Raw genomic sequence first — 24,535 nt, 5'->3', positions numbered from 1 at the left:
CTCCCTCCCTGGTCCAAGTCCCCAGCATCTCCTACCTGTACTATTGCAGCGGCTTCCTAACTAGTCATCCAGCTCCCACGCTGGCTCCCTCCCCTCCATCTAGGCTCAGTGCAGAAGCCAGAGCAAGCCTCTTAGGTGTAAGTCAGCTCACTTCACTCTCTGTTCACAAGGTGTAGTGGTTTTCCTCTTCCCCAGAGTAAACATCACAATGGCCCCAAGCTCTCCCTCATCTGACCCCAGGACATCTCTGTCCCTTCCCCCACTCACCCTGATTCACTTGCTCCAGCCGCGTTTGTCCCTTGGATGAGCCAGGCATGCTCTCATCCCAGAACTTTTGAGCTGCTGTTCTCTCTGCCTAGAACATTCTCCCCACCCCCCAGGGTCTGTGTAGCTTACTCCGTCACCTCCTTCGGGTCTTTGTTCAAATGTTACTTCTCTAATAAAGGCTTCCCTGGTCACTCTATTTAAAATTGCAACTCAAGCCTGCCATCTGACAATTTCCTATTTCCTTGCCTGCTTTATTTTACCCTATAGCATTTTTCACCATCTAATATTCTGTATATTTTTCTTATTTATTTTGTTCATCTATCTTCATTGGAATGTAGGCCCATAAGGGCAGAACCTTTTCACTGTTTCTGCTATTTATTTTTTACTGTTGTTATTCCCTATGCCTGGAACAGGGCCTGACATATAATAGGCACTCAGTAAATTGTTGTTATTTGTAGAACAAGTTAGTGGCTGACATGGTTAGACTTTGAGGTCTACCTATACATAAAAATACGGACCTTAGTTAGAGGTTTGCATTCCACATATGTGGAATGCCAAGCACAGTGTTAGGCATGGAGTAGATGTTCAACTGATTATAGTTCCCCTCACCCTTATTTTTACTGCATCTTAAATCTGTGCCATAATGCTGAAGTGCTTGCATCATTAGAAGTGGACTTGCTAAGGGCCAACTAATTCAATACTTTATCAATACAGTTTTATTAATTTAGATTGTTGTGTCTAGCTCTTTAAACAATCCTGAAATCCATAACCAATAAACCTTGAGTGATTCCTAATAGATTTCAACCTACCCAATAATAAAGAACTTTATTCATAGTTCCCAGGTGAACTAGGAATCACTGAGCTAATGAAGTACAGGTAATACATTATTAGTAGTATTAAAATACACAGGGACTTCTTTATTATTTTAGAAAAAAAGTTTCAAAATCCAGAAGTTATGAAAAATAAAAATAAAAAAAGAGCATCATTTAGATGACATTTGCTGATCATTGTGACATGGTGATTGCGTGACTGCTTGGCAAGTACAGATTGTAAGTGGATGTTTGGCACTTCCTGGCACTTTCCCTCCCCTCCACCCCTGCAGTGACTCAGTTAGTCTTAATGTTAATTGTGGAATACACTGTTGTGATGTGTTACACTTCTTTTCCATGTGTAACAGAGACATAAAAAAAGAATTTCACGATTCCTCAAGCACTATGTATGCATTGAGGCCTGGACAGACTGCACTTCATTAATTTCCCCATTAGGAGGAGAAAACTGAATGTGTCAGTCTGATTCAAAGATAGCCTCTCCTTTTTATTGAAAAGACAAGGAAGTTTCACAAGAAAATTCAGTTGATTTAACCATTACAAAGAACACAAGGACTAGTATCATCAGTGCAATAACAAAGTAACATTCCACAATGCAATTTGCAAAAAGGCTAAGTCAATCTACCAACAAAAGCTTGTTCTTAGCAAATACTGTCTTTTCCTACAGCAGTTTCCTTAGTATTTTTGCATAACAATAAAGCAACTTTCTTAACATATCAATCAGTAGGTTAACCTGCTCCAAGGACATCTGTCCTTGAGCCAGCAATTTTGCTCAATTCTTTATCTACAACAGAGACTTTAGCCTGGAGAAAGTTTCCCGTCTTTTGCAAGCTTAACATTTCTATATGTAGTTTTAAAAGGTTAGGTTATACCTGAAACTACAGGGCATTGGAAGCTAGGCCTTGTGAAATACATTTGCTTTATAAATGTTAGTATACTCCACATTGATGGAGAGTGATTCATAGTAAAATTAGCCAAATAGCCAGAGGTGAAATGTTCTGCACTCAGGTGAGATGTAGTGAATTAATGCTTGCTGCATTTTTATCACCTCTTTCCTCCAATGTGTTATTAAAATTTGATTTCTACATCTTCTTAAGAAATACATGTCTGTGTGCATGCAGTGAATCTATAGATATACACTTGCCCATACACTGTGAGCAGGTGCCAATGCTGTCATATAACTTCATTTAACTGGAAATCATTTATCCAACAATCTCTACTTCAAGAGACACAAGAAGGGACTACAGGGAATAGGTTAATGTATATAGTTGCTGACATTACAAAGCATCTGCTGTGTGCTGGGAGCTGGGCTACTAGGGATTTTACATTTTTTTCTGTCACAAAGGGATTCAGAGTAGCCAAAATGGATGATGTGGGGTCCACGCACTGAAGCTAGCAGGTATTATTCTTAGGAATGCCCTTATGGTTTATTGTCATTTGTTTTAGATACAATGTGAACACCTTTGGTGCTCTGATTTCTAAGCCAACATCAAATTAGAATAAAATTAAGTTTACTAAGGCAAGAGTACTGTTGAGAACAGGAAATTACCAGCCATAGTGAGGGGAAGGAAAGAAAAAAAAAGCATACATAAGAACTCTAAAAGCAACGTCAGCCAGGACCCTTTTGTGCAGGGGCCAATTGCATTACCATCCCCATCCATGACTGATGACATCCCATCCCAGCACACACATTTGCACTCCTATCATCCTGTCATATGCCCTGAAGCTCTATAGGTTCCACTGTGATGGCAATAAAGTGTGTAACATAGTTTGGCATGATTTTCATCACAATATCTGAAAAAAAAAATTAAGTTCTTAGAAAGCAACTATTAGCATATTGGATGCCAGATTAATGACTATAACATAGCTTTGACCAATTCAGAACTTAACTCTCTGATGGTTTCTGAAATTATTCAATTTAAGATATTTTCATGACCCAATAATTTAGAACTTTTACAGCTATCTAACTTGTTTTCAGCTACTTAAAATTTAGACCATTCTGGTCTTACAAAAAAAAAAAAAAAAAAAAAAAAATCATTCAGACATTATTAATAGTTTTTCATTAATCAAGTATAAAATCCTTGAGAGCAAGATTGGTTTTTAATTTATATTCATTACTCTAATTTTTAAATAATATAATTATTGTAAATCACATATCCCATTTCTGACTTTTTGCTAGATTTGTCTAATCCAAACTGAAGAAGCAGGTCTATAAGGGATTTCTATTTTCTGGATTTGATGATATGTATTTATTTTTACATAGTATGAACTTTAAAAATAAAATTCATATTATTTTACAGAAGTTCTCTAGAACCTAACAAAAGATTATGCCTCTTTATGACTGATTAGGGGCACTTACTGGTTTGCATTTTATTACGTTTCTTAAAAAATAAATATTTCAGGGCCGAGCCCGTGGCGCACTTGGTAGAGTGCTGCGCTGGCAGCGCGGCGACGCTCCAGCCGCGGGTTCGGATCCTATATAGGACTGACCGGTGCACTCACTGGCTGACTGCCGGTCATGAAAAAATGACAAAAAAAATAAATAAATAAATAAATAAATAAATAAATAAATAAATAAATAAATATTTCAAAGATAGAATAGGAGCAAGTGGGATGGTTTTTTTCTTGCTCCTCATCCTTTTCTTTCAATTCCGTTCTGCTTCACTAGTGACCAAAGATCATCTCAATATGGTGGTTGCAAGCTAAACAGGCCAACAAAGGACACTAAAACAAAAGAGCACAAAGGACACTTTTTTTTTTTTAACACAGAGGACACTTTTTAGGAGACTAAAAATTTATTAGCTTCCTTTTTATTCAGCCATACCGGTATGAATCAGATAGTCCATTACACTGTAAACAGTGAAAACCACAATCTCTTCTTCCAAAAAGAAGTAAACCGAAAAATAAGGCTTGCATCAGATCAAGCCCACGTGCACTGATGAGGCTGACCAGATCAAATTAGAAATGCTCGTGGCTTTTAATTTTTTTAAAAACAAATCCTTAAGATCAGAAAGCTTTCTGTTGGTTACAGATATTAACGATCAGAATTTGTGGCATCCAGGTTGGAAACTTAGATTTTTCTACTGCTCTTAGCAGAACACACGTGGTTTCTATCTCTACTGCCTAATGAGAAACCAGATTTTTTCCAGAAACTACTTATGTGAAGATCCCTTGGCGGCCATGAGCTCCTCTGCGTATGTGCCCTTTCCTGCTGTATCCTGCCCGAAGTCTCACTGCACGTATTTTTGTATCTTTAACATAAATACAAGGAATTCACAGATGCCGTGGATCCCTAACATTTTATCTTACACTTTATTTTACTTTTCAAAAGGTTAATTTAATCATATGTTGACTCCTAAGCTGTTTCTTTTTTAAACTCCAGTTTTTTCAGAGTCCATATCCAAGCAACAATGGCTTATCAGCTCCCAAGCCTTTTAGACAAGGGTGCAAAATGAGGCACCTTGACAAGTGTATGTCAACATGAAAGATTTAAAAGATAAACAGGGTAATCAAGAATTGTATTTTTTACTACTCAGCCATAAAAAAGAATGAAATTCTGCCATTTGCAGCAACATGGATGAGCCTGAAGAAAATTATGTTGAGTGAAATAAGCCAAGCACAGAAAGAAAGATACCACATGCCCTCACTCATAAGTGGGAACTGAATCCATGAATATACAAATAAACAATAAAGAGAGACAGAGAAAGAGAAAGAAATAGCAATCACAATAATATGTTAAACTTTTAGAAGGAAAGAAAAGAAACGTGGTTACTAGAGGTGGGAAAGGGAAGGGGAGAGGGAAAAGGAGGGGGGTTAACGAGAAATTGGTTAACAGATGATTGCGTATTGTAATGATGAATAAGCTGACTGTCCTGATCCCACCATCACACATTGTACACAGCTATTGAAAGTCAACTTTGTACCGCACATATATGTATAACAAATTATCTTTAAAAGAAAAAAAAAAGCAGTACATTTCCTTTGGTCTGAGTACTTGCATTGATTAAATGAGGAATAAATACCTGGACTTCTCTTCAAAAAATGGCAAAAATAAATAAATAAGTAAAAAGAATTATATTTTCGAGAAAGGTTGTCTTACCAGTTGAATCTAATTTTCCTGTATAATTATGTAATTAAATAATTTTAATGATACACCATCTTTGTAATATTAACATATTTGATTAGAACTTCTGTTCTAATCTGTTGTTTACCAGGATTTTATTTTTATCATCAAATGCGTATGGCTTATCTATACCACAGCGGTTTTTTACTGAAAATTATACCTATCTTTTTTAACATTGGACTCCAGTTACGTTACTGTTTATTATATAGAGTCCGAGGTTTCTATATACAAGTTTTCATCCAATGGCCATATTAATTATATCTTAATGTAGCAAACCATAGTTATTGCTGAAAGTTTGGAGCCATACAGTCTGAGTATTTTGCCTGTTTCATTAAGAAGGACTTTAAGGCCAGTGAGTTCAATACCCAACCCACCCACATATAAGGAAAATGATGGTCTGAAGAAGAGGTGAGGTCACTTGCCAAAGTCCTACAGCTGACTGGGTGGCAAAGCTACAACTCCAGTCTGGGTAACTAACCAGTGCGTTTTCACTACTTTAATCTAAATGTGAGCTTATTTTCTATATTATTTAAATCCGTTAGACTAGTTTTCCTTTTCCTTTTCATTTATCATCTTTCATTTTAAAGAGAGCACTTGCTCTAGCTCTCAATTTATACCCTCTTTGTGGAATCTCCTAGAGCTGGGTATATACCCTTTATACCTCTGTACAAACACACACACACACACACACACACACACACAAACACACTCATTTCCCTCTTAGCACCATCCATTTACCAGATGGCTGGGTACATTAAGGATGCATCCAGTGCACTAATGGAAAAACAGAATATTCTCTAACCTCTGGAAATTTCCAATAATGTTTAATCACTTCGGTGTTTATGAGTGCTGTCATCTAGAATTTACAGCAGTCCTTAAACAGTAGGATAGCAGAATCTCAACATCAGAAGCGGTCTTAGAGTTTTCACATTCAGGATGTTGAGGCTCAGAAATATTGTGACTTGCCCAGTATCACTTAGAAAGCTGCTAATTAGTGGCAGCTAGCCTAGTTGCCAAGGAATTATTCACCCCAGCACAAGAAGTGGGATTTTAAAAGAAAAGTTAAATGGGACCTTGTACATTTCTCTCTTGCCCTGAAAGGGCACAATATTTTCATTGTTTGAGTAATGGATGGTTAATGAAATTACTTTAAACTCATGATTTGACTACCTATTTCCTTTATAATTATAGATTTTAGAACATCTGCAATACCTTTGTTAAATGTATGAAATTTATTTTACAGCTCTATGAAAAAGTTGCACTGCTTCTGACGAATTTAGGTAAGTGGAACACTATATTTCATGGTACAATATTGTAGTTTAAAGTGTGTTCTCAAAATTTCCTTTCTCAAACTGACGAATTTAGGTAAGTGGAACACTATATTTCATGGTACAATATTGTAGTTTAAAGTGTGTTCTCAAAATTTCCTTTCTCAAACACCGCTAAAGAACTATTTCCGTTATTTTAAATTGCACACAACAATTTTTTCTTTGTCTTTAAGGAACGTTTTAAATATATCTAGTCATTGGAGAATCTTTTCTATTTAAGGTTTTAAAACTTGTCATGAACATTATCTATCATGAGCTAATGTAATTAAAGTAGGTTTTTTCTTCATGCAGAAATAAAAGCATCTCAAAAGTACATGCATATAAAGTGTTCAGTATCATTTAGAGAAATGTTCATTTGCTATTGCCTACAATTTGTGTTTAATTTATAAGTATCAAGTTTTTGTGGTATGTAAAATCACAGCAAAGTTAGTTGCTTTGAAGACTGTGAGTCTTTTACCAGGAAAAAGACATTTGTAGAAATAACATTCATCTGGACAGGTCACCCCTAAGAACATTTCTCTGACCCCACAAAGCACTAGAACAATCTGGTAGACAGCTATGAGCTGCACGTTTACCACATTTTCAAAACATAGAAATTGTCCCAGTTTTTTAAACAAGGTGTTGGTCATTGTGCTCTATGTAATTTGAGAAAATTACATGCTCCCACTTAAAACTTGCTTTAATGCATTCCCATATGTAGCTTGTCCAGGAGAAAAAATACCACAAAATTGTTTTTATTTTATTATAATTATCATAATAATAGGTAATAAATTTACTGAGCCTTTCAATGTGCCAGATACAGAGCTAGGCACTTTACATTACCTCCTTTAATATCATTGAAATCTCTCATCACTACTACCCCTTGCCCAAAACGATAAAGAGGTTAATGTCCTTGGAAGAGGTAACTGCCCACTGGTGGACTGTGTCCAGTAGCACCTCGATCCAGGCTGGCAAAAATGCCAGTGGAGAATCAGTCCTGGTTGATTCATGGGACACCTGGAAACCCAGCTGGCTGGCAACCCAACAGACATTCCCATGTAACCAGGAGTTCAGTAGCAGAAGTGAAATAAAAGTGAAACCCATTAAGGATCCTTTATCTTTTCTGCCTTCAACAGCAGTATAGCCTTGTTCTGAACTGACATTCAAATCATTTTAGTGAGATTTTCTTTCTCCCTGCCCTTCTCAGATATGCTCCCAGGAAGCACTTTGAGTTATAATTCATGGAAGAGGAATTGATGGGATGAAATGTTAAATGAACAATTAGTAGCTCAGGGAACATGGAAACAGGGAAAATGCTATTGCATCAACTACATTGTTTGGCCTTGTTTGAGGTGAACGCAGCTCCTAGGGAAGGATAAATGCCTTTGACATGAGATTTTAAGTTGGAAGTTCAATCTTGAGGGCAAATAGATCCATATTTTGGTTCACAACACAATGTCCAGACAGCATTTGCTTTGTGGAAGTTGAAATACAAGGAGATGAGAATTGGCCCCTGACTGAGGACAGGAAATTGTAAGACACAGATTGTTGATATGCAGTAAAAACTCTAAAGGTGAGGTCATCTCCTCGGTGTTTGTCCATAAGGATGGAAGATGGTAGAACAGGATAAAAGCAAAGGAGTCCAGTATTCTCAGCATTCTGTGGTAAGGGTTTCACTCCATCTTATGTGGTAGCCTGCGTAACACTAGAACTCGACGTCAAGACCAAGGAATTGCTAGAACCTGGGAGGGGACCTGACTCCACTGGCCCTAGTCACTGGTAGGAACTAAGAGGAAAAGGGGTGGCTATTGCAGGGAACCAGGACTGAGAATGAGACCACTTCAGCCCGGCTGTCTCTTCTCCAGGCTCTCCAGGCATCCTGTAACAATGGAACAATCTGGATATTCAATTCCCTCAGATACTTCAGTAGCCACTTCCCACTAAACCCTTCTTGGAGCTGGTCTGTGAGCTTGACAATCCCATGTATAGATGGTCCGTTCCATCACACGCCATCTACGGGCGAACTGGAGTCTCTGGCAGCCCCTTAGACCCCCTCTGCTCCCATCCTGGGGGTGGGGGTGGGGGAATGGAATTGAGAGGGGGTCAGTTTCAACCTCTCATACTCTGCTCCCCTCTTGTCCACAGAACAGCCTCGCACAGAGTCCGAGTGGGAGAACAGCTTCACCCTGAAAATGTTTCTTTTTCAGTTTGTCAATCTGAACAGCTCCACATTTTACATCGCGTTCTTCCTGGGAAGGTAAGAACCTGACCTCTCCACACCTCCACAGGCCGAGGACAGAGCACCCGGATGTCACTGACTGGATACGACAGAGAAGCTTCTCCTTTAGGGTGACTTATACAAAGTGTAGAAAGAAAAGAGCAGCCGCCTCCTTTCCCTTCCCAAATCTCATAACCACCTTGCACCCCAGGGAAATAGTCTCCATTCAAGTGTCTGTGTAGCTTTTGTTGCTAAGGTGAGTGGAGGAAAATAACTTGCACGTGTGAATGATGGTCTGAAAACTTCTAGCCTCCGTCTGCACCTGCGTCAGGCCCCTGGATCTCACACCCGTGCAAGCAGGTGGCACGATGGGAAGTGGCCTGCAGCATGCCCTAGATCCTGACTTCACAGACGGGGAAAGGACATCCCAACAGGACAAGGGTGGAAATGGGATGCCAGAGGATTGTGTAGCTTCTAAATCCAGCACCTGTGAGGATTGGGGAAGGATTCTGCATTTAGTGCTAATGTCCCATGAACTCCATTACATCTGGAAGCGTTTCTGAGGAGATGGGAAACAGGGAAGGCCAGGTACAGGGTTTTGGTGAGGTGGATACAGCAGCTGTCCTTAGTTTCTAGCTACTCCAACAGCACGCAATTCTAGTCAAATCGTTTAATAATCTCTTTTAAAAAAAACAGCATTATTATGATTGAGAAAGATCAAATGTGTTTAAATCCAGGAGTAAAACTGCTGCTTACACAGGCCAGAGCACTTGATATTCAGTAGAAAATGTTAAGTCACAGCAAGCAGCAAGAACTGGCCTCTGTGGTCAGCAGTCAGACAGAAAGGCCAGAAGAGAAATGTCCCCTGGAAAATTCCAGAAGGTGCAGTTATGACAGCTCTGGAGGGCTTCCTAATTCCCTCAAACCTGATACTTACTAGGCCAGTAATTCACTTTGGAGGATGTGCTAAACTGAATATAATATCCACTGAAAGCTGAGATCTACAGAATGCTAACAGCTTGTTTTTCTGTGTGTGTTGAAGATTTACAGGACACCCAGGTGCCTACTTGAGGCTGATAAACAGGTGGAGACTAGAAGAGGTCTGTATTCTCCCGTCATTCCTTGTTTCCTACAGACGCGCATTTAACAGCGTTAGGGCAATTTTGTGTAGATTAGAAACCAGACACCCTTTCTTCCTCTCCATTGATTCTTGAATTTCTGTGTTTGCTTACCTTGCAGTGCCACCCTAGTGGATGCCTTATTGATCTCTGTATGCAAATGGGTATTATAATGGTGCTAAAGCAGACCTGGAATAATTTCATGGAACTTGGCTACCCGTAAGTACCTTAGATATCGATCATTGAGAAGCAGCATTGCTGGTTACTGGCTTTTCTAGGTGTGGCAAGTAAGATAAGCAATGCAGACTAGCAATTAAGCCAGCGTGTCTACCTGGAACTAAGTGCTCACACTTAGATATTCAAAGGCAATCGTGAAAATAAACATTAGCTCTTTGGGGAGATTTAGCACAAGTCACAAAAAATGAAAGAATATTCTTTAAGAAGTCTCCATGGGCCTCTAAATATTGGACAGTTGCTTGCAGGCTGTTCTAAATTGTGCCTGTGACCCTTTGGGCTTCAGCATTGCTAGTCCCTGGCTATTTAATTGGTTAGATCTCCACTCCCCATCCCCACAATAAATCTAGAGTGGTAATTGTTTTTTAATTACCTTAAATTCAGACTGTGTATAAAAAGAATTTATGGAAAGGAGAAAAGTTCAGGGATTCAAAAAAGACACAGGAGTATTTCTAAGTCAGCATATCTTAACCAGTAAAAATATTACCACCTGATGATAATATTTTTTGTGGACGACAGTGGGCAAAAACTTGCATCACCTTTGTAAGGATAACCTTGAATTCTGCTGTGTTTGCTTAGTTCTGGTCAGTTAAGTTTTAAAGGGACATACATCGGCAACACTTCTATTTCTGCTTTTATTCCACACCTAGTGGTTTCCACGTCAGCTCGCTATCTCTGTAGAGACATAGAGAACTCCAAGCTTCAGGGAGAAGCACTCAGCCAGAACAATCAGCTGGAACCTGGTTCACTTCAGAAAGTCATCTCTTAGCTCCTTGTCAGAAGCCATGCCAGGAGTTTTCTATTTTTAGATTTATTTTTAGAAATCTTATTCCAGGTGTTTGATGTTTTCTGTGAAACTTTTTTTTAAAAATAAGGCATTAAACAAAAAAATTACAAGCATTGTATTCTACTTTAAGGTATAAACTGCAATTAAAATATCAAAGACATCAAGGGAACTATATTTTATCATCTAGTAATAGGGACATAGAGCAAAATTGTGAAGTAGGCAGAGTTCACTTTTGATACTCATCCTTTATTTCCTTTATTTCACGTTTTTATTTTTGTTTTTGGCATGTCTGCTTCTGGATACCCCTCCATTTTTTTCTTGCCCCATTTTTTTTGCACAGACCTGCCTCCCCCTCAACCCTTTCCCGTATTATAAAACACACCCTGAACACTGCTAAGGATTAGGTGCTCACCTCACCAGTGCAAGATGAGAAAATATTATCATCAGGTGGGAGTCAAAGAGCCTCAGTCCAGCTCAGGCCGAGAGCAGGCAAGTCCAGTAGTGGAACTGTGAGCTTCCGTGTGCCAAGAGGTGAAGCGTTTTGTGGGTTTGCAGTTCTTCTAAGTTCCTCAAGTCAGAATATGCAGGTCAGCACCAGGTGGTAGGACTGTTTGTGGGTGCTAAGCCTAGCCACCCTAGCCAAGTCTTCGTCTCCTCAGATGTCTGCGTGTTGTCTTTGTCCAGAGAGATCAGTTTATAGATGTTCTCAGTCCTCTGTCCAACCCTCATAGGCAATGCCAAACATGCAACAGTTTCATGGATGATCAAAATAAGTTCATCAGTCATTCCGTTTACTTGAAAGTAGAAATGCTTGAAGGATAGACTCCACTGAAACTTTCTAATCTGAGGCTGTATTTCCTTGATAGCCTGTTCTGAATTTTTTTAAGCAATGGTTCTGTATTCTAACTCTCCTCTTGTATTACTTGTCTGATGAACAGTTACATTTCTCTTTTTTTCTTGTAAGAACTTGATCTTTCTGTGCAGGTTAATTCAGAATTGGTGGACTAGAAGAAAAGTACGACAAGAACATGGGCCTGAAAGAAAAATAAGATTCCCACAATGGGAAAAGGACTACAACCTTCAGCCGATGAATGCCTACGGACTCTTCGATGAATACTTAGAAATGAGTATGGAGATATTCTACTTTATCCTATTTGTTATAAATGCGAATTTTAGATCTCTAGTGACATTCAACTCAACATGTGCTTGTTCTCATCGGGGCCATCAGTGTGTGGGGATTCCTGCCCTAAACGCAGAGGCAGGAGTGCCTTGCTTAAGTTGTGCTCCACTTATATTTAAGGAATCAGATTTCCCTAGAATTAAACCAAAGCTATTTCTCTTAGCATGTATCTACTTCCATGAGTTTTGAAAGTAAATTATCTGAGTTCATATCCCTACCCTGTCATTTATTAAATGTGAAACCTTGGGCAATTATTTAATCTCTCTTTGCCCTCATCACTAAAATGCGGATAAAAATAAGGTTAACCACTTAAGAGAGTTTTCATGCAGTTTAGATGAGTTAATGAATGCATGGAAAAGCTTAGAACAATGCCTGACTCATAGCATGTGCTCAGTATGTGTTAGCTATAACGTTGTTGTTATTCTCCTATTCTTCTTAACTCCTGGGAGGAAAAGCTAATAAAATCCCTTAGCAGATATATTGAGCGCATATGTATTTTTTTCCTTTTTAAAAAAATTATGTTTAAGCTCTATAACATAGGGGTAGAACTAAGCGTGGGATGGACAAGATGCATTATTTCTGAAGGAAGCAGTTTTCTCTGGGAAAATCTGAAAGTTAAACAAGTGGTAGAATTGATATTTAATGTTTCTTAGATTGCTTATGTCCTAAGTATCTACTGATGTTTTTTAGAGTTTCCATTATAGAATGGCAGAATGATATGACTTGGAGAAGAAATCAATTTGGGCATCAAAAATGAAACTTAATAAAGGGAATTCATTAAGAGAGCTAACTACTTTGAGGTCTCTTAATGGAGTCTTCTCCCATAAAGAAGGAAATGAACGATGATGTTGGTACAGAGTACTTGAAAAGATGCTTTTATATGGCTAGAATTGGTAGTGCCCAAATAAATACTGCAGTATCTTTTCAGCATAAGACAAATCTCAGAAAGCATCACAAGCAGACTAGTGAATCCTAACCGCTAACTTCCGCTCTTGTTATTTTCTTAATGACTTTCAGCTTTGTTGTATTTTTTAAAATGTATTCACTGAAGTATAGCATATAGTGAGAAAAATGTATAAATCTTAAGTGTACAGATCAATGAATTTTCATAAATTTACACACAAATGTAACTAAATCAATGTAGATGAGGGATTTGCCAAACCCAGTCCACTGCCTGTTTTTGTAAATAAAGTTTTATTGGAACACTGCAATGCCCATTTATTTACATATTATATATCACTGCTTTTGCACAACAACAGATGGAGTTGAGTAGTTGTGAAAGAGACTGTATGGTCCACAAAGCCTGAAATATTTACTGTCTGACTCCTTACAGGAAAAGTTTGCCATCTTGTGAACTAGATCAAGAAAACAGAGTATTAGCAAAATCAAAGAAGGCTCTTTTGTCCCCTCCCCAATTCATAACACCCTCTCTAAGCACTTTTCTTAATTCTAACACCATAGATTAATTTTGTCTTTTTTGGTCTTCATATAAATGGAATTGTAGAGTGTGTACTCCTTTGTAACTATCTTCTTTCATCCAATATCATGTTTATAACATTCTTCCATGTTGCTACAGGTAAGTCGAATTTCATTTTCATTGCTGTATGGTATTCCTAGAATGTAGACCAGAAGCAGAATTATGAAACAGGCAGTTTGTCTCTGACACCCACCCCCATCCTTCCTTTTAGTCATGTGGGGTTTTTGCATCTCCACTCCCAGACACACCCTAACTTTCTCCCCGAACTCCCCACAGCACACAGACCCCACCACAACCAATTCCTCAACCCTCTCCCACATCATGAAATGTGGTCCTGAGCGCTGGTAAGAATTAATGTGTTACATAAATGCATTTTAATAAGAACCTAAGCTTTTGTCAAGCTTTAGTTGAAAAAGGGAAGATTTACTTGTGGAAGCACAAGCATCAATGTGCCAATAGATGAACTACTTTGTGAGTTTGCAGATCTTCTAGGCTTCTGAAAATAGGAATGCACCATTATTTATTCATCTTTTCTACTGATGATAATTGGGTTGTTTAGGTGATAGACAATTGGGTTGTTTCCTGGTTTTGGCTCTTAGAAATAATACTGCCGTGAACATTTTTGTACATATGCTTTGATTAACATATGTATTTCTGTTGGGAATTTATTTAGGAATGGAGTTTAGGTCATAGGATGTACATTTGTTGATCTTTAGTAGACACTTGTAAATGGTTTTCAGAACTGAGTTGTACCAATTTATACTCCAACTAGCAGTATAAGAGCTTCAGTTATTCTACAAACTCACTAAAACTTTTGTCATTCTTTTCAAATTTTAGCCATTTTGGTTGATATCTAACAGTAGCTCATCATAATATTAACTTGAAGTTAATGGCGACTAATGATACCAAGCACCTTTTCATATGCTTATAGTCATTTGGATATCCTCTTTTGTGAATTCCCATGCAGGGCCATGTTTTATTTTTTTAGTGATATGGTGAAGTTATTGACATATTCTGAATATGAGTCCATTGTCAGATATATATGTTGCAAATCAAATATCTTTTCCCAGTTAGTGGCTTGACTTCTCACTCTCTTAATGGTATCTTTAAATGAACAAAAAGTTTAACGTTGTTCTTTAAAATTGGTTCCATATAAATTTTAGAATCAGATTTCCAATTTCTATAAAAATCTTACTGAGATATGGTTTGGGACTCAATTGAACTCCTAGATCAATTTGAGGAGAATTGAGATTGTTTTCTCAATCCATTAATAGGGTGTATTCCTGCCTTTATCTGTCTTTCTACATCTTTCTCAGCAATTTTTTTGGTAGATTTTAGTGTACATGTTTTGTAAAACTTAGGTTAGATTTATTCCTAGGCACTTTAGGAATTTCAGTCCAATTGCAAATGATGTTTTTATAGTTTTATTTTCAAATATCTTGTTACTAGTGTATAGAAATATCCCTATTTTGTATGTTGACCTGTCACACAAACTTGCTAAAATCTGATATCAATTGTAGTTGTTTATAGATATTTTTGAGATTTTATCTACAACAAACCCTTGAAAAACAAGGGTGTGAACTGCACAGTTCCATTTATATATGGATTTTTTTCAATAAATATGTTGGAAAAATTTTGGTTAGGTATGTCATGAATGCAGGACTTTTACCTAAACAACCAGTTAAGTAGCCTACCTAACAGTAGGCTATTAGTAGACTGTTAGTAGTTAAATAGCTAAGTTGTGTTACACACAGATTTTCGACTGCTCTGTGGATTGGTGCATCTAACCCTCTCATTGCTCAAGAGTCCAGCTATATACATAATCATGTCATCTACAAATAATGATAATTTTACATTTTCCTTTCTAATCATTATAAATTTTTTGTTGTTTACGCCTAATTCCACTAAGATCTTTCATATCATGCTGAGCAAAAGGACATCCTTCCTGACCTAAGGGTAAAAGTGTTCAATATGTTACCATTAAGTGTGATGTTAGCTGTAATTTTTTTTAACATACCTTTTATCAGGTTAGAGAAGTTTCCTTATATCCCCAGGTTGCTGAAAGTTATCATCATGAGTAACTATTAAATTATATCAAATCATTTTTCTGAATCAACTGAAATGATTATATGGTTTTTCTCCTTTATTCTGTGAATGTGCTGAATTTCGTTCATTGATTTTTTTTTTGATCGTTAAAGTTAAACCTGGAAATAATACCCACTTGATTATGGAGCCTCATTTTTTCTTTAATTGCTGAATTCAATTTGCTAACCTTTTGCTTATAATATTTGTATATAAGTTCATGAATGTTATTATACTGTAGTTTTTCTTTCTTGTATTTTTTTTTTTTTAGATTTTGGTATCATTGTTATGATGGCATTTTTTAATGATTTTGGTAATATTCTTTTTAAAAAATTTCTCTTAAACAGTTTATGTAAGACTACTATTATTTCTTTCTTATATACACAGAAGAATTCTCCAGTGAGGCACCTGGACCTGAGATTTTTTTCATGGGAAGGTTTTTAATTATAGATATAATTTACTTAATAAATATAGAACTATTCATATTTTCCATTTATTCTAATATCTGTTTTGACCAGCTGTTTTAGTTGTGTTTTTTCAAGAAATTTCTCCATTTCATCTATATTTTCAAATTTAGTCATGTAAAATTGCTTATAATATGCTCTTATTAACTGTCTGTTTATGTAAGATCTGTAGTGATGCCCTCTTTTTGACTTATAATCTCACAGATTATGCTTTTCTCCTTTTTTTTTTAATAGCCTAGAGGTTTATTAGTCTTTACAAGAAACCAAGTTTAGACTTTGCTGATTTTTCTCTACTGTACATTTACCTTCTATTTCATTCATTTCTGCTCTTATCCTTATTTCCTTCCTATACTTCCTTTGGGCTTAATATTCACTTCTTTTTTCAACATCTCAAGTGCTTATTTTCAACTTTTTTTCTTTCCTAACATAGGCGTTCAGAACTATAATGTTCTCTGTGAACACTGCTTTAACCATATCCCACAAATTTGGTATGTTGTATTTTCATCATCAAGACATTTTCCATTTCCATTGTAATTTATTTTTGACCTATTTGTTTTTTAGAAATGTGTTGCTCACTATCAAAACATCTGGGGATTTTCTAATTATGTCTCTGTCATTGATTTCGAATTTAATTCCATTGTGGTCAGAGAATAATCTCTATGTTATTTTGGTCCTTTAATATATGCTGAAATTTGCTTTATGCTCCTCCGTATTGTCTATTTTGATAAATATTTAAAGTGTGTTCTGCAGTTGTTGGTATAATGCTCTACAATTATATGTTAATTAGGCAAGATTGGTTAATCGTGTTGTTCAAATCTTCTATCTTCTTATTAAACTTTGTTTTGTCTACTAGTTACTAAGAAAAAATTATGATTGTGGATTTATCTTATTCTACTTTTAGTTCTGTCCACTTTTGCTTTATATATTTTGAAACTGTGTTATGTACATACCATTTAGGATTATTCTAGCTTACTGTTGAATTGACTTTTTTATCATTATGTAAAGTCATTCTCTATCTCTAATAATGCAATATTTTTTAAAAGGTGATAGCTAAAGATCTAATCTTAAAACTTCTCAAAGGGCAGAACTGAGTCTCTTCCAGTTTTTCAGGGCTGAGGAGATAGAGACCCATCAGGTTTTCAACCACAGCCAAGGAACAAGAACAGACCACAGGTGGACTGAGCTCTACACCCCAGCACCAACCCAGCTTAATCTGTGACCAGACTCATCTTCTCCTCCCTTATCGGCCTGACGCAGCATGAGGAACTCTTCATGGTAGAAGAGAACATCACCAAGAGAAGAGACCAACAAATTTGTTACTAAAGGGCTAGAATAGTAAATAATTTAGTCTTTGGGGGCCAACAGGAAAAATCAAGGTTCTTATGTAGACACTGCTTTTATAGCCTTTAAACTATAACCACTTAAAATGTTAAAAACAAAAGCAAAAACAAACAAATAAAAAAACATTCTTAGCTCCCAGGGGGTTAAAAAAAAAAAAAGGGTGGCTGGCCAAATTTGGCCTGCAGGCTATAGTTTGTTGACCCTTGATCTAGAGCCTCTACATGTCTGGCATACAAAAACAAAAACAAAAAACAATTACTAGGCATGCAAGGAGTCAAGAAAATGTGACTAATAATCAAGAGGAAAAAAGGAGACCCACAGATGATCCAGAAATTGGAGTTAGCATAGAGACTTTCAAATATCTATGAGTTAGGAGTTCTGGTCAAGATGGTCCCCAGCATCACTCTCTCCCACAAATCAACCAATTTACAACTATAAAAATGTAACATCAGCCAAGCTGGGGCCGCTGGAGCTCAGGAGAAGAGGAGGAAAGACCTATGGAGTTCATGAAGGTGGAAAAACCACGATGAGAAAAAGAAAAAGCTGCTCTGAGCATTTCAGGCTGTGGCCGCTTTAAGGCTGGAGCTGCTGAGCACGTGGAGCAGGAGCTGGCAGAAGCCGCAGCTGTGCCCTTCAGATGGAGTTACTTGGAGGCGGCAGGGGAGAAGAGGGCCTTGTTGGCCCCCAGGACAGCAAGACCACTAATACATTTCCCATGGACCCACACAGGAGCAAGGAGCCAGAACAGCTGAAAAAGGGGAGCCATTCAGAGGCCGGTGAGTCAGCACAAGGGACCAGTACAGGGCCCGTCCCATGGGAAGTGTTTAGAGCATGGGTGGTGGGGGCGAAAGGCCCACTGGGAGAACAATAGGATACAGCAAGGACAGCCGATCCACCCCCTAATCAGCACAGGACCACTCAGAGGAGACTAGTCAGGAATGCAGAATTGCATGGGATGCAGTTCGATGAAAAAACCAAGACCCAGAGCAGAGTTTCTACATAACCCAGGTGCACTGAATCTCTGAAGAGCCAGAAGTACCTATAAGGTCAACCATTAAACCCTGAGCTGCACAAAAAGCCTTCCCTAGGGAAGCAGAAGAAAAGCAGCAATTTAGCTCAACCACACAGCTCAAGTACTGGTTCCCACAGGAAGTTCCCCCAGGTTAGAAGTAAGCAAAGGACAAAAAATTAGTTCTGGTCCAGGCACACTGCCAGTGCCATGGGGCCCATCCGGGGACCTGAGGCTTGGAGCTGGAGACTGGACACTCCGCACAACTAGGCACTCTGACAACACCAAGGAGTATACCAAAAACATCATCTCCATGTGGGTGGCCCACCACAGGTACCATGATAACCATGGCTGCCGTGAAGGCAGCTAGATGCCACAACCACCACACATACAGGCCGCCAGCCACTGGATTGCATTGACACAAGGAGGGTCACTCACAGAGATATAGAAAAGAAGAGGATGTCTCGCTTCACAAAGCCCACTTCAGAGTGACAGAAGAAGCATCTGCTCTATGATAATATTGGGGGACCTGATCACATATCTCAGCATTGGACAGATCGTCTAGGCAACAAATCAACAGAGTAACCATTATTTCAGAAGGAGAGAAGAAATCTAGGGTAATTAGAGGGGGAGAGGGGAGGAAGAAGGGGATGGGAAAAGATTGGACAAAGGGTATAAGAATAATTATGATTTGTAACAATAGATATCCTAGTAATATTGATTGGATCAGGATATCTCAATGTTGAACCCCCAAAATATGTATAATCAATTGATTCCATGAAAATTTTTTTATAAATTAAATTAAAAAATGAGTCAAGAAAAAAAAACAAGTATCTATGACTGATATGTTAAAATAGAAGAAAATATCAACAAAAGTGAAAGATGGAGAATTTCAAAAGAGAATTTTAATCTATAAAAATAATTCTAGAATTGCAAACTACAACATTTGAAATTAAGAACTCACTTGATACGTTTAATAGCAGATTGACACAGCAGAAGACAGGATTGGTGAACTTCAAGATGAGTCAATTTTTTAAAAACCCTAACTGAAGCACAGAGAGAGAAAAGAATAGAAAAACTGAACAGAACAAAAGAGAAGCATTCATAACAGTCAAAGGTCTAAAATGTGTGTAATAGGAGTCCCAGAAGGACAATAAAAAAAAGAATAAAGGAAAACAATATTTGGAGAGAGAATGTCCGAGAAAGGTTAAATTAAAAGGAAGTATGTTCAAATTCCTTGAACTTGTTAAGACAAGTGAACAGATATGATGGGGGGGGGAGGGAGGGGGTAAAGGGACATGAAAATCAACTATAATGTATATTGAGAAGTTAAATAAATAAATAAGAAGGAAGTGTGTTCATATATTGGAGTATAAAACAGTTCAAAAGATGAACTAGATCTGTATATATCAAGTTGAGATCTCAAAAACATGTGAAATGAAAAGGGCAAAAAATATGTAAAGAATGATATCATTATATAAACTTTAGATGCACAAAAAATATTGTTTACATGATATATACACTATAGCTCACTGGCGCATGCATATTTAATACATGTGTATGTATTAAAAATATGAATGAACTAGAAGGATGCACACAAAAGTCATGTTAGTTGTTGCCTCTGTGAAGGGAAAAGAGACTTCTCAAGGGAAATAAGGGACTTTAATTTGATCTATGTTTCACTTATTTTATTTCTAAAAAGATATGAAGTAGGTGTGACAAAAAATCTGTCAACTCGATTAGAGACAGTAGAGGGGAGGGAGAGATGAGAGACATTTATGAAGGGTAACTGTTGGGACTTAAAGGCCAGTGGCTCTGAAGGCTGAGCTAGCCAAGAACTGTTTTTTATGCAAGATAACTCTGAAGGGAGGAAGGACATGAAAGGAGGAATAGGTTTAAGGATGAAATTGAGAGTTACCAAGAGTTAACACTAACTCTTCCACCGGTATGTGCAAGTTTGTTACATAATTCTCTGCTTTCCAATATTCAAAAGTTTTTCCAAAGATTTGTTTTTTTAATTCACCTACCTCTATGCTACAAGAAGTCTCTTCCCTGGACCCCACTGGGAAAGCAGCAGCTAGTGGGCATCATAGTTAATCACTTCAAGGCCAATATCATGTAGGTCACATCTGTGCTACGTGAAAGCAGTTGTTCAGCTTGATTGTAGGTCATAATATTTAACCGTTAGTTGTCAGAAAAACAAAACCTAGGGATGAACTAAACTTCTGTTTCCTTTTAAACTTGCAGTTATTTTTATTGTAAACTCAACCTTAGAGAACTACTCTTTAGTGAGTCTTGCATTTTTCTGTGTTCTTAGTGATTATAAGAATTATCTCTGCCACTTTCATTTCTATCTGATATGTTTTCTTTGCTTTCCTGGCCTTTCTTCATTGTGATTACATATCAGTCATTGAACCAGCATTATTTGGTAACTGACAAGTCCCTTCTATATGAAAAACCACTATCGTGAGTATGTAGGAAGTAGAAACACAAAGAAATTGCCATTCCTACCTTCATAAAGCCCAGTGCAATAGGAGAAAAGGACAAAGAACCTTAAAGTAAGACAAAGTAAGTTCTATGGTCGTAAGCAGATTTGTGGGAGCTACAGAGGAGACAGTAGTTATTGTAGTTACAGAAGAGGGCACATTTGAGCTTACCTGTGAGGTAAGAATTTCATCAGAGTATTAATGGAAACACTAAGTATATGATGTGTCCCCATAAAACCAGGAGTCTAGCTAGAGTGGCCAGAGTAAAAGATTGTTTGGGAAACCTGTCTGGGCTATTGGGTACATTTGGAGATGAGACTTGGATGTTTGCTTTAAGCAAAATTATTGACGTCTTTGAGTGGCAGGGTTAAAAGTTTGGTACTTATTCTGCCTGCAGTGAGAACCTACTGAAATGTTTTGCACAGGCAGATAATGAGGGATGGGCTTGAACCAACATTTTAGGCACACTGACAGCAGTGCAATGGGGGAGGGAGGTAAAAGTTTCAAGAGTCTGAACTTGATAGGAACAATGGACAGAAGGGGAAAAGGTGACATTTTTGAAGGGTGATTGCTGGATTTGGAGGCTAATGATTCTGAAGGCTGAGCTAGCTGAGACTCTCTTTTTATGCATGATGACTCTGCAGGGAGGAGAGAGGTGAAAGGAGGAAGAAGCTTAAGGATGAGATTGAGAGACTGGTTTGGAGAGTGCAGTTTCATAACAGACATCTGGAAATTCCCTGAGAAGAGTCAGGTTAGAGATAGAGAACTGAGAATCCTTATCAGAGAGAGAATCATGAAGACATGGGAGTGGATGGACTTACTCAAGGAAAGAGGGAAGTCTGGAGAAAAATAAAACCAAGTGTGAAACAGAGGGGCATGCCTACATCTATTGGTGAGTGAAGAGCCGCCTAGCATAGGCACTGAGTGTGAACATGACCAAAGATAGGGGACACCCCAGAGGTGGTGGCAGTGTCACAGAGATGAGGTGGATAGATTCTGCAGGACTCTGGAACCACACCACTGGGGTTGGAATTACTTCTTTGTTATGTGTCTTGGGCAAGTTACAAGACATCTTTGTGCCTCAGTTTTCTTACCTGTAAAATAAGGACAATAACAGTATCTACTTTGTTGGGTTGTCATGAAAATTAAATGACAGTATAGATGAAATGCCTGTTACATAGAAAATGATATGTGTTAGTCGTTGTTTTGTTGTTGCTACTTTTTAAAATAAATTTTAAAATATAAAAAATAGTAGAAAGTATATTTTGCTACTGTTCATTCATTTAGCCAAATACTTTTTTGGAGTCCATTTTGCCCAGTAATTTTTTTCTTTTTTTAGGGCTGGCCCGTGGCTCACTCAGGAGAGTGCGGTGCTGATAACACCAAGGCCACGGGTTCGGATCCCATATAGGGATGGCCAGTGAGCTCACTTCGGACAGCGTGGTGCTGACAACACCAAGTCAAGGGTTTAGATCCCCTTACCAGTCATCTTTAAAAAAAAAAAAAAAAATTTTTTTTTTTTTTCATTATGCCATCTGGTTGTTCTGTGTCAAGGACTGCCCTTTTTTTAACTTCTTATTTTTCAAAGTTGCAAAAACAGTAAAGCTCCCATTTACTCTTTACCTTACTTCCCCTAATGTTAACATCTTATATTTATTGAAACCAGAAAATTCATATTAATATAATACTATTAGCTAATCTACAGACCTTATTTGAATTTTGTCAGTTTTCCCACTAATCTTTTTTCTTATTCATTATCCATCCAGGATCCAACATTGAATTTAGGTGTTCTGTCTCCTTAGTTTCCTCTAAATTATGACAGTTCCTCCGTCATGATCTTGACGTATTTGAAGAGTATTTTTCAGTAGTTTTGTAGAAGGTTCTTCAATTTCAATTTTCAATTTCTTCAGATTTTCAAATTCAAATTTCAAATTCTTCAATCCTGCATAAATGATGTTCTAACTTCTTAATGCATTCACATCAGGGCTAGATGATACCAGTGTGTCTTTTTACTAGTGATATTAACTTTGATCACTTGGTTAAGGTGACATCTACCAGGTTTCTCCACTGTAAAAGTACTATTTTCACTTTGTAATTAATGTGTATCATGTGAGGAGACACTTTGAAAATAAAAAAATTGTCTGTTTTCTTCAATATACTTCCCCCTACTAATTTTTAGTATTCTTTAATGGTTCTTTCCTGAAACAGTTATTACTGTGATGTTTGGTGAATGGTGATTTTCTACTTTCATCATTCCTTCTAAGTTTATTAATTAGAATTCTACCCTAAGGAAGAGCCACCCCTTATCTCCCATTCATTTATTCAATTATTTATTTATATTGGTATATGCATCAATATTTATATTAGTATGGACTTAGGTACTTAGTCTTTGGGTTATAATCCAGTGCTGTAATTATTTATTTTGTTGCCCAAATTGTTCTAGCTTTGGCTATTTGGAGTGCCTTCACATTCATCCAGTGTCCTACTGACATGTCCCCATCATTTTTCAAGCACTTCCTTACCACTGGCATCATAAGATTTTCTAGGCTCATCTTGTATTTTCCCTACCACAGCTCTGGAATCAAACGTTCTTTCCAGAACACTGGATCCTTTTATTAGAGAATGGAATTCAGAAAACAAGATCTTGATCCTAGGTATGGTCACTGCTCCTAGGATGCCGGGGCTTCTAGGCCCAGGAAGTGCCTCTTTTTCCAGTGTCCTGGCCATTTTTCTGGAAGAGACGTTCCTTGTTTTTGTGTATTGGGAAAAATATGGCTTAAGACAGTGACATATTCAGATTACTATTCTTTTGAAAATAGTAACAGAAAATAAATACTCTCTATTCTTTTTCCTTTTTTCTTCTCTAGTTCTTCAGTTTGGATTCACAACTATCTTTGTGGCAGCTTTTCCCCTAGCACCACTTCTGGCCTTACTGAATAACATCATTGAAATTCGACTTGATGCTTACAAATTTGTCACGCAGTGGAGGAGGCCTTTAGCTTCAAGGGCCAAAGACATAGGTAAGTATGATTTGGATATGTTTTTTAAAAGATATCAGCCATCTGGTGGATAAAAAAAAAAATCCATGAACTTTATATTTTTACTTATGGTTTCCATGTAAGATATTTTACTAATTCTTGCAACGAATAATTCTATTCATTTTAAATAATATTAGACAAGAAGTAAAGCTGCCTATTTGGAAATTTATAATTTCCAGTGCTAGAGAATTTTGTGTTTAAACAGTTTCTTAATTTGGTTATTTCTATCTTACAACTTTGGAATTGAAAAACTTGATTTGTTATCATTTACTACCTTTTTAAAATAGACCTTCCATTTGCTTAACTTTGTTCTGCTCTTTCCTGAGTGTTTGCCTGATTCCCAGGAAGCATAATTCAGTTTTTCTTTTCTTTTCTTCTTTTTTTTTTTGTGACTGGTAAGGGGATCGCAACCCTTGGCCTGGTGTTGTCTGCACCGCGCTCAGCCAGTGAGCGCACCAGCCATCCCTATATAGGATCTGAACCACGGTGGGAGCGCCACTTCGCTCCCAGCGCCGCTGCGCTCCCAGCGCCGCACTCTCCCGAGTGAGCCACGGGGTTGGCCCATAATTCAGATTTT

At 37.6% G+C, this 24,535-nt stretch overlaps 1 protein-coding gene across 1 annotated transcript in view; it reads left to right on the top strand.

Moving 5' to 3' along the window:
- ANO4 (anoctamin 4) overlaps positions 1 to 24,535 on the top strand; it is a 196,115-nt gene that overhangs the window by 154,159 nt on the left and 17,421 nt on the right. The window contains exons 17-22 of the mRNA XM_063115638.1: positions 6,461 to 6,497; positions 8,670 to 8,781; positions 9,785 to 9,842; positions 9,982 to 10,079; positions 11,866 to 12,008; positions 23,788 to 23,940. Of these exons, the coding sequence (XP_062971708.1) occupies positions 6,461 to 6,497; positions 8,670 to 8,781; positions 9,785 to 9,842; positions 9,982 to 10,079; positions 11,866 to 12,008; positions 23,788 to 23,940 (601 nt within the window). The remainder of the gene's footprint in view (positions 1 to 6,460; positions 6,498 to 8,669; positions 8,782 to 9,784; positions 9,843 to 9,981; positions 10,080 to 11,865; positions 12,009 to 23,787; positions 23,941 to 24,535) is intronic.

The sequence above is a fragment of the Cynocephalus volans genome, chromosome 12 (assembly GCF_027409185.1).
Source record: "Cynocephalus volans isolate mCynVol1 chromosome 12, mCynVol1.pri, whole genome shotgun sequence".
Taxonomy (NCBI): Eukaryota; Metazoa; Chordata; class Mammalia; order Dermoptera; family Cynocephalidae; genus Cynocephalus; species Cynocephalus volans.
This window is presented reverse-complemented; position numbering and strand designations above follow the sequence as displayed.